The sequence below is a fragment of the Lonchura striata genome, chromosome 2 (genome assembly GCF_050655825.1).
Source record: "Lonchura striata isolate lonStrDom1 chromosome 2, ASM5065582v1, whole genome shotgun sequence".
NCBI lineage: Eukaryota > Metazoa > Chordata > Aves > Passeriformes > Estrildidae > Lonchura > Lonchura striata.
Genome location: NC_140704.1, coordinates 64,201,712 through 64,216,122, shown reverse-complemented (window position 1 = coordinate 64,216,122; position 14,411 = coordinate 64,201,712). Strand labels below are relative to the sequence as shown.

Here is a 14,411-nt window from a genome sequence, read left to right as displayed (position 1 = left end):
AACACAGCTATAAAGCAGTTGCTTCTGCTCCCTATGTTTAGCAAGGAGTGTCTGAGCAGGGCATCACGTGGTGTCTTTGGGAGGTGCAGCCTGTTCACCATCTTTCATCGCTGGAAGAGTGCCCAGAGTCTGTCCAACATCACTTCTCAAGCCATGGCAGGTCTGACAATCAACCTCCTCTCCCACAGCATGTGTAAAGCAATAATGTTGGCTGTTGCTGTCCAGGCACAATGTTTATAACCCATCACCACTCAAGGAATGCATCTCCACTTCCCCTTCCTCCTCTCAAACATGCCACACGGAAAGACTAGACTGTAACTAGCACTCACTTAAAAACACTGCAACTCTACAGAGCTCTACCCTCCTCATTTGGTTTGCATAGGAGCCACTTGGCAAATGCCATATGAAGATATTAATGACAGAATGGCAAAGCAACAACCTAATAAAGAGAGATAAAAATAATGCCATTTCAATTTACAAGGAGCCTGTAAAATGTGACTTCAGCTACCTTGTTCCACCCTCCCTGCCTGTCTCTCAGAAAGGGCTGTCCAACCACAAACTCACAACTTTGACTTCAACACACAACTTTCACCTCAGCAGCACAAAAACAATGTGTGTTTTCCATTCCAGGTTACATCAGCAACAGCTGTGAATTGGCAAATTTGTTCTCAGAATGCAATGAACAGTAGCTCAGCACTTCTGAGTCCATTTTAGCACTGACTTCTGAAAGCTTAGTCCCATGGCAATCAGCTCTACCTCTCTGTGATAAATACAGACTAGAGGGGGAGTGTGAGAACCCTAGCTTTGCTTTGGGGTTCCATGTGGTGGTGAAATTTCTCCTCTAACTTGTGATTTTAAAGAAAAACTGCGCAGGCTCTTGCTGTTTGGTTTCAAGGCAGTTTATTGTTAGTTATCTAAAAGATTGTCTTTTTGGGCTGCGGCTGCTTGGGTAGAGGCACACACACACCCTGACATCCTCTCTGTCTGCTGTCTTTTTCTTCTCTCCCCCCGCCCAGGGCTGTTGCTATCTTTTATATGTTATATTACATATTACATGTTTATAGTTTTTCCCCAATACTTACTACTTATATTATAAAGTGCTTTTCTACTCTAAACTAATCTGTGAGTGCCAACATTATTAAGAACATGGAGGCAAGGAAGAAGAAGGAAGAAGAATAGGATTAGCCCACTTTCTTCTATTTTAGAACTTTTGACCCTTATGTATAAAGTAAAAACCCCCCTGTACAAGTATTAAACCCCCCCTGTACAATACTAAAAAAATTTCCTCTCTGTTTTGTAACTATTTTTACTATATTATTTAACCTTTTGTGACTGCTTGTTCTACCTCTAAAGTTGGTAACTTATTCTATGGCTCAAATTCAAAATTATAGTTGTTTTTAGTTGCCTGCCAGGGTCTAAAATGCTTCTGACCAAGGCTTGGAATCTCTCAAAATGTCTGAGAGACATTTTGAGTTTCAACAGGGGAGAGCAACTGTAAAACACTGCACAATGGTTATATCTGTGAAGATGGTCCTGACAGTGTAAAAGGTTAAAATAAATATGAATCAAATGAAATCTGTGCAAGGAAGAAAGGAGGGAAATACTGAGCACATTAATTTCTAATACAAATATGGTGTTGTTATGTTAACACCTGTGTTTCATTTAGCTTTTAAATCTAACTCCCACACCTTTTCCTCTGCAACAGAACACCCCAATCCATGGTTGGATTTCAGTGAGAATTCACTATATGTACAATATTGAAAGGGTAAAAGAAGGAACATGGAATAATACCCGAGCATTCATGTGTACCTTTACTTTTCTACTGGTACCCAAAACATTACTACATATAAGGTGACATTCATAAACAACACCAAGTTTTAGCATTGTCCCTGGGTTTTGCACAGATTTACCTTCTGCTGCCTCATCCAGCTTAAACATTCACTTGTGACACGTTTTGTGAACTCATCCCAGCCTGAGCCACTCTGAGAGGAGAAGCAGCCACCACCTTTGGAGCTGGCCCTCCTGGCGCGGGGAACGCTGATGGCTTTGTACAGGGCACGCATTTGCTCCTGGAGCTGAAGCAGCCTGAAAGGGAAGGAACCACTTAGTGCCTGCGAGCAAAACACCCAGAAAACACACAAACAATGAAATTCATCTCTCCTATTGGACCACCAACTATTCAAAATGAAGGGTTGAAAGCAAAGACTGTGGAAAAAATATACCAACTAAGATTTCAAGGAGACAACCAAGGTGTCAATTTCTATCAGAAATATATTACTGCAAGACCCTTATCCATGTTAGTGTGACCAAACAGATTTAGTTCCACCTTACTGAATTATATTACATCCTGCAACACCAGGGAAGGTGAGCACTTGAGATACCACAAACTTTTATCACTCACATTCCCCACCCCAATCCTTCCCTGACAATACCTTTTCTGATACATGTCACAGGGCTGGCCCATCTGCCTCATCTCTCTGATCAGTCCATCCAGCATGTCCATTTGATCATTTGCCTGTGCAAAACAGTCTTCCAGATCTCTGTTACCTCTAAGTGGGACACCATCCCCATATTTCAATTCCTAATGAAAAAAAAAAAAGAGGGAGATAAAATTAAATATTCATCATCTAAGCTTCCTTTGGTTGTCTTAAAAAAAGGTGTTGTGTGGACTGGGGGTTTTTTTAGGAAGCAAGATAAGTTTCAACTACCAGGTCACTGACTGCAAGTTTTAACTGGCAGAAGGCTGATGATCCACAGTCATTGGAAAGTGCTTATTAAAATAAAATATGGAAGAAAACTATTAAAATGTAATTATCAAACAAAATTTTCGATAAAAAGCAGCACATCTTGCTGTTTATTTCAGTGGAGGCAAGGCTTCACATGGTGTGCTAACTTCTTAAGACATTATGCTTTTGTGTTCAGAAAAGGAGAAGGAAACACTGTCATAGTAGGAGATGGTAGATATTGCTTGATTTTCCACAAGGTTCCATCTGCCTGGGTCCAGCTCCATGCCCCATCAGATTTGCATCCCACCTTATCACCCAAAGTCTAGGCAAATTTTCATGCACCCTCTCAGTGCAGTTGGACCGGCATGGCTGTGGTGTTTCAACCAGGAAGACACGGCTCTTTGACCTCATTGCATGCTGCAAAACATAATGCAGCTGTGACCTGATTTTCCAAAAAAAATATTATGGACCTCATTGCTCTGTCCCTTAGAAAGAAAAGAAAGAAACAAAGCAGGCAATGCATGTTGTGGCACCAAGCTGGAACTAAACATCTCTTTCTTTCAACTTCACTGGAATAATATTAATCCTGAACAAAAGGCAGTATTTACTCTGGCATTGATATTTGTATAAACATGCTCACACGTCCTGTATCTCTGAAAAGGAAATGAACTCCTAACCACAGAGTTCATTTCTCAAAGAATTTTCTGTCCACAGAGGGTCCAAAAGTGCGCATTAAATCACATCTATTGCCAGGACTGTGAAAGCATTTTACATCTCAGTGGCCTCAGCAGCAGGATGTACTCACCACCCCGCACCTCCTCTGACTGCAGCAGGAACAGAGGACACCCACCCCATGTTTGCCAGGACTGAATTTAGCATCAGTGAGTAAACCACCCCCAGGCACTCTGAGTTTGTACCAGAGTAGCATACTGCAGAGATTATGTTGTATGTATTTGAGGTGAAACAGCCAGGAAAACTTTAGTCTAGTTTCATCTACTTCTTTAGGAATCATCTGGAAAAATAAAATAAAGGTAATGAAGGTATTTCCTAAGGTGGCTCAGGTTCATTATGGCCCTGAAAACAGTGACGATATCCTACAGAACACACTAAGAGAGTGTAAGTAGTAATTAGTAACAGGTGTGAACACTGACAGTGGTCCAGATATAAAACTGAAAAATAAGATGCAGTAGAATCTGTTTGAGGGTGGGTTTGTTGTTTTTTTTTTAATTCGCGAAGACCCCTTTTATTAACCAGATGCATTTCAGTCATTTTAACTGAATGCTGTACAGAGGGAAGAAGGAGACCTAAGAAGGAAGTATGTCATTCCACTCCCAGCTTTCTCACACAAACAACTGAAAGGGGAGAAAGGAGATGAAGAAGCAGAGGTTGTGAGTCCAGATAACAACACAGAATATGCAATAACATATTGATAACATTCATAAGACCAAGAAACACTCACAGGCTGTACTATGAGCTCAGCTCGCGTCAGGCAATCCGAACAGTTTTGCAAAAGCTCCTGGATGGTGTTCTGGCGTCTGGACATGGTACAGGTCCCATTCTGGCTGTTGTGGTGGAGAAGAAGATTATGTAAATAAAGAGCAATTGCACATTTTGAAGAATACAAGAAACATAAATTCAAAACAGTTAAGAAAAGTTACACTCAATAATCTACCTCATATAGGTTCACAAAGACACACACACACTTCAACTGCACTGTGAAATTTTAATGACAATTCCATGATGGCAGAGCCACTTTACAGTCCTGCAACAGCAGACATGGCCTGACTTTGCCACAGGACAGAGTAGAACATGGAAACTGGCATGCCATAAAGGAGAAGGTTTTTCTTCAAGCACAGGTATTTGCAGCTTTGATAGATGAAACTTTGGCAGCATTACAGCTAGAATGAATTATTCACAGTCTTTGTTAAAGTCAATACATTAGAGCATAGCTTTTGTGTGATGTAATTCTTCATGTTATCACACCAGTCATCAAATGTCAGGGCACACAAGGAAAGTAGGATCCTCAGCTAGGCAAGCACGCAAATCCACACAAGTGTAAGAAGGGCCCTTTTATCAGCAGAAATGCACAAAGCTAGTGCAGTGTCTTAGGAATGAATTGCAAGATACACAAGCTACTACAAAAATAGATGTAGGGCCTAGAGTCAGTGGACATGCTTTCCTACAAATACATAAAAGTGTGAGTTTGGAGCCTCCAAGTAAAACTCCAGAATTACAAATACTAGTGGGGGAAAAAAAGAAGTCAGGTAACAGAGTAATTGTTGTTGTCTTACACATAATCTATTGCATGCATACTGTCAGAATGTTGCTTTTCCAGCATTTAGGATTCAGCCATCAAAGTGAGCCACTGTAGTTGAATGGGGGTGAGGTGCTTCAAGTGAGGAACCATTCCTTAGTGATGGGATCAGACCTCTCAAGCAAGTCTAGGTGGCTCCTAAACCCAAACACTTGCCAGTGAAACTAAAACTAACCTATCAGACAGTAAGAGCTAAGATGTCTCCAAGCCTTGCCTAGTTTTCCTGTACTCACAGTAGGTGAGGAAAGGTGAACCTTTTCCATTACAAATCACTGAAGAGACAAACATTCCTTACAATGCTAATGCCAACAAGAGTACCAGCATGAACCTGCCTAACTCAGAGCCAGCAAGCAATCTGAATTCACAGGAAATCTTTCCACTGACTTGAACAGACTCTGACCCTCCTTCACAAAAGAAATTGTGACAATGAAAAAGCAGAACTGTCCTTGGCAAGATCACCGGAGTGGTGAGAAACATTCAATACTTTTAAGAACTCTTCTGCAGCATGTGCTTTTGATGCATCAGCAGCCTGCTGTTCCCCTATCAGCTCATCTGGAACAAATACAAAAGGTTTGAGCAACTTTTTAGCAGCTTCCCCCACACCAGGGAACAGCCCCTCAGAGGTGCAGAGAAAACTGCAGAGTCACTGGGTGACATAAAACAAGTTGTACACATGCAGCCCCCAGCTTGTACTGTGACCCTCTGGCTGCACAAACGCTGCGCCCCACTGTGCTATGCACCCCTGTGTGTCTTGGAAACAGCTTAAAGAAAACAATTATGGAAAATAACAGGTTTGATTTTGTGCCAGGCTTTGTGTCAGCTTCCTTTTCTAAATCATTCCTTCTCCTTAGGCATCAATGCTGTGTTTAGATATAGAAATATCTGACTGCATCTGAAATTTACATTTAATTACACTCACAATTATTCTCATGAATGAAACATAATAAAGAAGAGAGAGGAACATTCTGAGCAATTTTCTCTTTTTAGAACATTGGAAGAGTATTTTTTCTTTAATCACTTTTTCCATCATGTTCTGGCAGCTACAAATGCTGGATATCCATTAAAGTATAGATGGTGACCAGAATTATACTGTAACTGGTCAGTCTATTTTCACTGGCTTAAGGGTAACTTCACTGAACTCAAAGACATTACTCCATCATGACAAGAGGTCTAAACAATAGCTATTACAGTTAACACGGTAAGAAATTGTGAAGAAAAACTATTTTCAAATAAATCAAACTATTAAATTAAAATACAAAGAAGAAATACAAGCATTTTGTGTTCATTCTAATGATATTTGAATGCCACATCTGTAATTATTGCTCAAATAATTTTAAAAATGGAAAACCTGAAGATGGCTAAATACAAATGCACAAAACTATTTCAAAAGCAGGAGCAAAAGCCTTGAAATGAGAGGCTTAAGTACACCCTATCTAGGTCTTCAAATAGAGTAACATGGAACTTGTTTACAGTTCACAAGAAGAAAGCACCAAATATTTAAGGCTCTCCAATCCAGCAGATAAAGATATAATCAAAATAATGACAAAAGTTGGAGCTATACAAATTGAAAACAGAAAAGAACACACTGTTTTATTAACACTTTCTTTGTTGTTAAAAATCTAACCAGTTTTGCCAGTGAAAATACAAAGATCAATCAACGATAACGATAAAAAGGTCATGACCTGTTAGAGGCACTGTCTTTCAAACCTGTCAGAAGACCAAACAGAGCTAAATGAGGTTATTGGGGCACAAATAGAAGCAGCAGATGCCAGCATAGGAGCTGATGTTTGATGGCATAGCTCCACCAAGCCAATAGAAATCAAGAACTTCAAATCTGAAGGGGATTTAGCTGTACAAACATGCCCAAGGGCATAAATCGATCTCTGAACTTAAAAAATAAAAATATATGGTGAGATAACATCTAACAGACATACACTGATGTTGATACATCGGATGGCACTAGCAAAGGGACACATCTTTAATACTTTTCACTCATGTGAGAGGAAGGCACTCCATTAGCAGTTTCAAAGTCTCTCTGTGTCCCTCTTAATGAAGCCAACAGGCCTTTAATGGAGATGAGCAGATCAAAGCAGGAATTCCAATTCAGAGGAATAAGACAACCAACCTTGAGGCAGTAACAAACAGACAGCCAAAGTAACACCATGTAATACTGGACTAAAGAAACTGAGGCAAGCCCTGAACATGCTGGACAGCCAATAAAAAAGTTGGATTTTTAAAGTAAAAATATGTAACCTACATGTTACATAAAAATGCATTTATGCCCCTTAGAAAAATGCAGGATACCAACAATCCTCAGAGAACACAGAGTTAATTGGGTTACATGACATAGTATTTTGTCAGTGTATCTCTTGTTTTGCCTGATTTTGTTTACATGTAACTGAATGAGTATAGAGTAATGTTTGGTCATTTTAACACCTACTGCTGCTATGACAATTTGATTTAACTCTGGCAGCATCTAAACCTCGCACCTATGAGTAGGATCCTGTGGTATCCAACACTGTAGGCACACCATGCAGTGAAAATATGGGCAAATTTTTCATTTGTTTTACTGCACTCCTGTAAATGCAGCATATGTTACCAACCATTCCAGCAGAAATGGCAAGAACTGGAGGCTGGTCTCTTAGCAGGACTCATAACAAAAGAGTGCAGGGTCTACTACTAAAAAATACATACATTTGCAATAACCTAACTATTTGCTGTGCTGCTTTGGTTTTGTAAACCTTGCAGAACAGTGCTGAGGGAAACAGACTGGACTGCTTCTGACCTCAACTATGTATTTGTCCCTATAACTCATTTTAGACCATGGCACTTATTTGGAAGGCAACTCATGAATTTCAAAAAGGTCCTATTAAGCAGAGTTCTTCATTAAAATAACTTAATTTTAATAGTCACTAACTATTAAAGGAACAAAGGAAAACAAAAGGGGGTAGTGTCTTTGTTTTAAAATTATTAAAATACTTCAAAACACAGATTAATTGCTTTTACTTGGAGTGTTGAAATGTAGGCCTGTTGCTCTCCACTGTCAGGAGAGCCGTAGGAAAGGCACAGCATCTCCCTGTCATCATTCTGTAGAGGAGCCACCCTTTTCAGTGCATGTCAAGGCAGAACACATTGCTCCCTTGCTACACTACCCTCCTGCTCCCCCTGAGAAATGAGAAGACAGCCCAACCCCTGCTGCCACTGGGATTTGGGCAGGATAGCAGCTCAGGTAACACCTCCCTGCTGAAATATATCCCACCTGAACTAAATCCAGCCATTACTGTTGAATCCCTAGTGTCTGAACAAGGATTTGTGTTTAACTGATGAGCAGTACCTGTGATCCTTACAAGACCCCCAGCTCCACTGAAACAAGAAAGAACTACTCCTGCTTTTCCCTTAAAAGGGACTGAGAAACATGTTCATGGCCATATGATGAGTTATGAGCATACAGACAGACATGTCAGCAGTGCCCACTTCCCCAAAAGATAGCAGGGCTGAGTACTGCTGGCACCAACCAAGGTATGCATTTTTTGAATAAACCAAATACCTTCTTCAAACACTCAGTGTGAAACCTCACAGGCCCACTGTGGGAGCTCATATCACCACTGCAGAACCCAAGGGGCAAGGAAGCCAGCTACCTTCTGCTTTCTCATTTTCCTCCTGCTGCTGCAAGACCTACACACCCCCAGCACAAACACCTCCACCGTGGGGCTGCTCCGGAGTCTGCCTTTGCTACTGCACATCCAGAGGCTGCTGGGTTATCCAGAGTGTGATCAGTGCCCAGAGAAGCAGGGCAAAGGAAACACAGAAACACATCCAGCAATTCTGAGGAACCTTCCCACAGCTTCACAACTCCCTGAAGCTTTGGAAGGTTGCACAAAGATGTTGCTCTTGTCCCAAATATACTATTTAAAATTAATTACAATTCTCCTTGTTAAATTTCCAAGCCCTCCACAAAACTTTCAGCCCTTTAAAAAAATCAAAGCTTTTAAATTTTTTTATTCATCCAAAGAGTGGAGGAAGCTTTAAAAGAAAATCTTTTAGAAGATCCAGAATATTGAACGCTTCCCATAACTCAAAAAGAACAAAAAAATTGCACTTCTTTTTCTTCACACTTCCCACCCCCTCCACACAAACTTGTTTGAACAAGCAACAGATTCATAAAGGGATTACCTGGTATGCCCAGGGTAGGCAAGTCAGAAGAAAAACCTGACCTGGAATCTGCATTCCCAGCACAGAGCCTGCACATACCACCGCCCATCCGCCACCACCTGCCAGCTGGGTGTGTGTATGCTGGAAAATGCAATGGCATAAAGGTGGTGAATCACGATATCCATAAGAAAATAACCAGGAGTTGAAATGCTATAGTCCAGCTTTCCCCCTCCCACCTCGAAGGAGGTGAACACAAACTGTCAAATCATGAAGAGTTCTCCCCATGTGTCTCTGCTCTAACTAGGATCAGTTTTGGCACACCACAGCCGTACCAAACTAGTCCCGTCTGCCAAGTATGCACATAGACTAGGGCTTCTTTTGAAACCTCAAAAGACGTCTGCATCTGGTACAATCAGGCTCTAAATTCCATTAAAAATGTGCAATAATCTAGTAGTCACTAGTGAATTGTTGAATTGCTAGGACCCCCGAGACTTAGTGCCTTCGCAGCATGCATGGTTTCACAAGGGATGGTGCCACACCTGTTCACAGAAATCCTCATGCTTTTTCCCACTGGTGTGAGTCACCAGGATCAACAGAAGCGTTCCCAAAGGCCGTACCTGCCCGATGGTGCAGGCTGCTCACACGCTGCCTCTCCCACCTCCGCCTCTGGGAGAGGCAGGTGCCAAACGCTGGCCCTAGTCTGGACCATGGAAATACACCTCTGCTGCAGAGTAGCTGCTCGAAGAGCAGCAAACCCCCTTCTCCTGACAAGAGGAAACCCCCTTCTCCTGACATGAGAAACTCCCTTCTCCTGACAAGAGAAACCCCCTTCTGACAAGAGAAACTCCCTTCTCCTGACAAGAGGAAACCCCCTTCTCCTGACAAGAGGCTCTCACACCTGCTTGTCCCTACGGAACAGAGACCTGGGAAAGGTTCAGCCTGAGTTCTTGGTTCCTCAGAGTAATGTCACAGCAGAGCAGGTAATTTTATAACTCTTTTTCTAACTTGAAGCACAGAAGTTACAGTAATCCTTAAGCAGAACTCTGTAAATTAATTTATGTTCATGTCACTCAGTAAGCGTGAATTCTAGGCTATTTTTTCCCCGAATCTCAGCAATGACAAATAAAACTGCACAGCTTTGCATTTTTTTTTCTTTTCTCTCATGGTTTATCAGATTTTCTATCTCCATAGCAAAGACATTGATAAATATTTGACTGATGAATTGGCAGTTCAGCAGCGTGTGAGTCACTGTCAAGCTGAGTATCTGTACTCCGGGCCAAGCTCATCCTGAGTTCCCAAGCCAGAAGAAATGGGGAATGTTGTAAAAGCACCTTGCTGAGCCCTAAGGGTAGGGAGCGTCTCATATTGCTCTGTGAGTAATGTAATACTCAGCACAGACTTGTTTGTCAGAATACGCCCCAAAACTTACAAGACTAGACCCTAACTTGAATCCTGCTGCATTTAAAAATTAGGATAGAGTGATCTTCCCCATGGAAAAAAGAAGCCTTCATTTTCTGAGTTCAGTAGATGCCACTAAACTTTGGCATTGAATATGTCAGGCTAAATGTAGTTAATAAAACCAGTTCCACAGATGATGGCTCTGGTCCCAACAGCACAACATGCAGAGCATTTAGTGGATTTTCTGCACACAAACACATACAAAATCTGGCAAAACTGCTTTTTTCATTAACTGACAATAAACCACTTATTTTGAGACACATTTTAATGCATATCAGCACTGCCTAAAATTAAACCTATGCAACTCACTAAGGTGGCAAATACATATACTCTGTTGCAAAAAAATATTTAAAGTATTTGGTATGGTCAGATTTTTTCACACAAAACAATATGTAAATGCCTTTTTTTTTTCTTTTTTGTCTCATCTCAATAATAACTATCTTTAGTTCCACTCAGAAATCTCACAATAAAGTGAACAGGAACTTTCACTGCAACCTCCTTGCCAGACTTAGCTCCCCAGAAAGGAGATACGAATATTATGTTATAAAAAGCAAACGGGAGAATGTTGATGTAAGGTTGCTAACTTCTTGATCAGGTCTGTCCTTTCCACTCTTGCTACACCACCACAAAATGCTACAGAAAGAAGAGCCTAACAAACTACAGGCTGGATTAAAATATGTAACTGTAGCCAAAGAATGCTAAATTAAAGGAAAGCATTTCTCCTCTAGTGAAAGTTGGGAGTGATATGGAAATCATCCTCCTGAATCCAAATAGAGTTGCACCAGTCTAAAGTGAGAGAAAAGAGAACAGCCAGGAAGTAACACGCACTGCCATTCATTTTTCATGGCTGCCTCTTGTAAATAGTAAAGGTATTTGCAATGAAGCACAACCAGCAAAACAAATCCTCACACAGGCAGCGCAGCAATGGCATTTTGGAGTCCTAGCATGTGCACTTACCAATGCTATGGTACTGAATTGTTCTTATTATATAGCAGTAAATAGATATCATCCTACTCTTTTGGTAACTGGATGTGTTCTAGCTGCAATTCATTGTAACTAACTTACCTATGCACACAACAAACCGAAAGTCAAACAAAGAACTAAAACTAAGAACTGGGCAAAGTAATAAACAAAAAATCCCTAGAATGCAAGTTTTGTCATTCATTCAGAGGTCCTCTAGCAACTGGCCTGACATACCTCAGCAGAGCACACTCTGCTCTCTAGGATAACCCTAATTCTCTATGGCCACTTATGGATCTGCTTGATATAAAAAAGCCTGCCTTTTCTCATCTGCTGTTTATTTACCATGTATGTTTAATTCCCACCCTTTTTCAATCTAATTATGTACTATCCATAAAATTAGGGCTTAAGTTCTAACACAACATACATGACAGGGCTTCTGCATCGATTCCTGAGTCACTGGCATCCATAACGAAACCAGTAGACTTAATACAGCCATTCCACACACACGAACCAGTCATCACCAGCTGTGCTTTGTGATGGTGCTGTACCATACACCAGCACTGCTTCATTCAGTGACTGTAACTGCCGCCTGCTTTTCAGTCCTGTGAACTCCCAGGCAAGGAGATAAATGGAGAAGTCTTCATGATTACTGCACTCTGCAGAAAGTCTTTCTCAGACTCGATGTGCACAGCTTCCTGGTACAGCTGCATCCATGAGAAGAGGCATTCCCCAAGCCAGGATTCACAGCTGGCACCCTGCCTAAAAGATCTTGACTGTGCTCACATCACCAGGGCAAGCAGAAAGTTAGAAAGGTAAGAGGCGAGGAGAGCAGACTGATGTTGCTTGTCATGTACCTCTGGCCCTGCCACCAAATGTAAGGGACGGCTCTATAAAAGATCATTACTTAAACTCCCAGGCCTCACACAAGCTAGAAACAAACTCAAAAATTTACAAGAGAACATTTCCCACTACTTAAAATGGTTTTATAGCCCTAGTTATGCAACCAGTTGGGGAAGGCAGAGCCTGGGTGTATGGGGTATGAAACAATTCACTTCAGTTCGGCTTGTTTTGCGTCACTGAGCAAGGCAGGGGTTTATCAGCACAGAACTGTTGGGTCAATAGAGCCAGCACAGATCCATTTACAGCCCCCAGCGCAAATGGGAGACGCTGTTTTTAGTGCTGCTATTCTCTTCAACTAGAGTCACCACCAAGTTCTTCGCTTGCATTTAAAAGCCTTTTAGAAGTTAAGACGCCTCAGGGAGGAACAGGAAAAAGAAACTTGCAAGCCCGCACATCTAGGCAATCCCACCGCGAGCGGGCTCACGGCAGCTGTCCGAAGGCGGCCCCGAGGGAGCGGGGCGGGGTCCGGCTGGACCCGCACCTACCCGTATCCGTCGGAGGCGTAGTCCCCCCCGTAGGTCTTCTGGTAGTAGTAGGTCTTGTGGGTGTGGGTGTGGGTGCCGCCGCCGCCGCCGCCCCCCACATGGGAGCTCATCTCGTAGCGCAGGTCGGTGCCCGACTCTGCCCGCGCCATCCGGCCCAGGGTGTTGATGCGCGGGTGGGACCCGCCGTTGATGCTCATGGCAGCGGGGGAGCCGCCCGCGGCGACGCGGGCCGAGGGGCAAAGCGAGGGGACACTGAGCCGGACCCGACGGCAGGCCGAGCATTCACGGCCGGCAGCGCCCGCCGCGGTGCCGCCGCTCCCTCGCAGTCCGCCGAGGGCCGGGGAAGGGCCGGGAGCCGGCGGTCGGGGCGGCCCGCAGGTGAGGCAGGGCAGGGGCGCGCTGCGGAGCCGGGCGGGCGGCGAGGGCTGCTGGCGGCGGCGGCAAGAGCGTAGGTCCCGTCCCGTCCCCTCCCCGCCGGCAGAGGAAAGGCGAGGCCACACCTTTCCGCGGTGGTTTTAAGCGGCGCTCCTGGGCGTGGAGCCGCGCCTCGCCTGCGTCCCCCGCGCCTCCTCGGCGGCCGCCCCGGGTTGCCCGGCGGCCCCGGCCCCCGCCCCGCCGCGGTGTCGCTCCCCGGTGGCCGCCCGGGCAGCGCACGGCCTCTGTCGCCATCGCACCGCTGTTTCCAGCACCGTTCCCGGTGCGTGTGCTGCCCTCAGGAGCCGCCAGCGGAGATTGGAGTCCACTGGAAACTCCCTCCCGACCTGTACCGTGTCTGCGGGCTGGCGCTTGCCCCGCAGCTGCGGCCGAAGCCGCGGAGCATGGAGCGGCTCGTCCGAGGGCTGGAAACGCTGCGGGGAGGATGGATGGTGCCCTCGACGCCAAACACCTTCGTGCCTCTCCGAAAAGAACCCGGCGCCTGAACCAGGCAGCGCTGGGTAAATCGGCACCATTGCGTCGAGGATGTGTCCGGTCTGCTGGCAGCTGCCCTCTGCCCTGCGCATCACAGGGTGTTGATACACGTCGGGAAAACGACGTGTGTGTTTCATCAATTCCAGAATACACACGGTCCCACATTTGGGCTTTGGGCACTCCAAGTCCAGTGCATTTCTGAAACAGGGCTGAAACTTGTGCCCCGGTGCATGAAATGTTGGACTAGTGCCATGCACTGACTTCATTTTTGCCTGAGAAAGAAGATACGCAGACACGGGCATTTGAAGTTGTCTTTTCTCCTCAGATTTTCTTGATTCCTGCCTTCTGGTGCTGTGAAAGTTGTGATTAACTTTCAAATATGCCATATCTTGGGAGATAAAGACATTTTAATACATCCATGCATGTACAGGGTGTCAGCAAAGGCAGTTTACTGTCAGATGCCCAGAGGGGCCTTTGTTGCCAGCCAGTGACCATCAGATTAGT

General features: G+C 43.9%; 1 protein-coding gene across 2 annotated transcripts in view; it reads right to left on the bottom strand.

The window, feature by feature from the left end:
• DSP (desmoplakin) overlaps positions 1–13,483 on the bottom strand; it is a 38,950-nt gene extending 25,467 nt beyond the window's left edge. The window contains exons 1-4 of one of the 2 annotated variants that reach the window (XM_021534575.3): positions 12,999–13,483; positions 4,186–4,288; positions 2,433–2,581; positions 1,911–2,085 (exon numbers count right to left, since the gene is read on the bottom strand). In XM_021534575.3, the coding sequence (XP_021390250.2) occupies positions 1,911–2,085; positions 2,433–2,581; positions 4,186–4,288; positions 12,999–13,195 (624 nt within the window). In that variant the 5' untranslated portion in view covers positions 13,196–13,483. The remainder of the gene's footprint in view (positions 1–1,910; positions 2,086–2,432; positions 2,582–4,185; positions 4,289–12,998) is intronic. The other variant, XM_021534586.4, reaches the window with a different exon arrangement.
• Between the last annotated feature and the right edge of the window lie 928 nt (positions 13,484–14,411).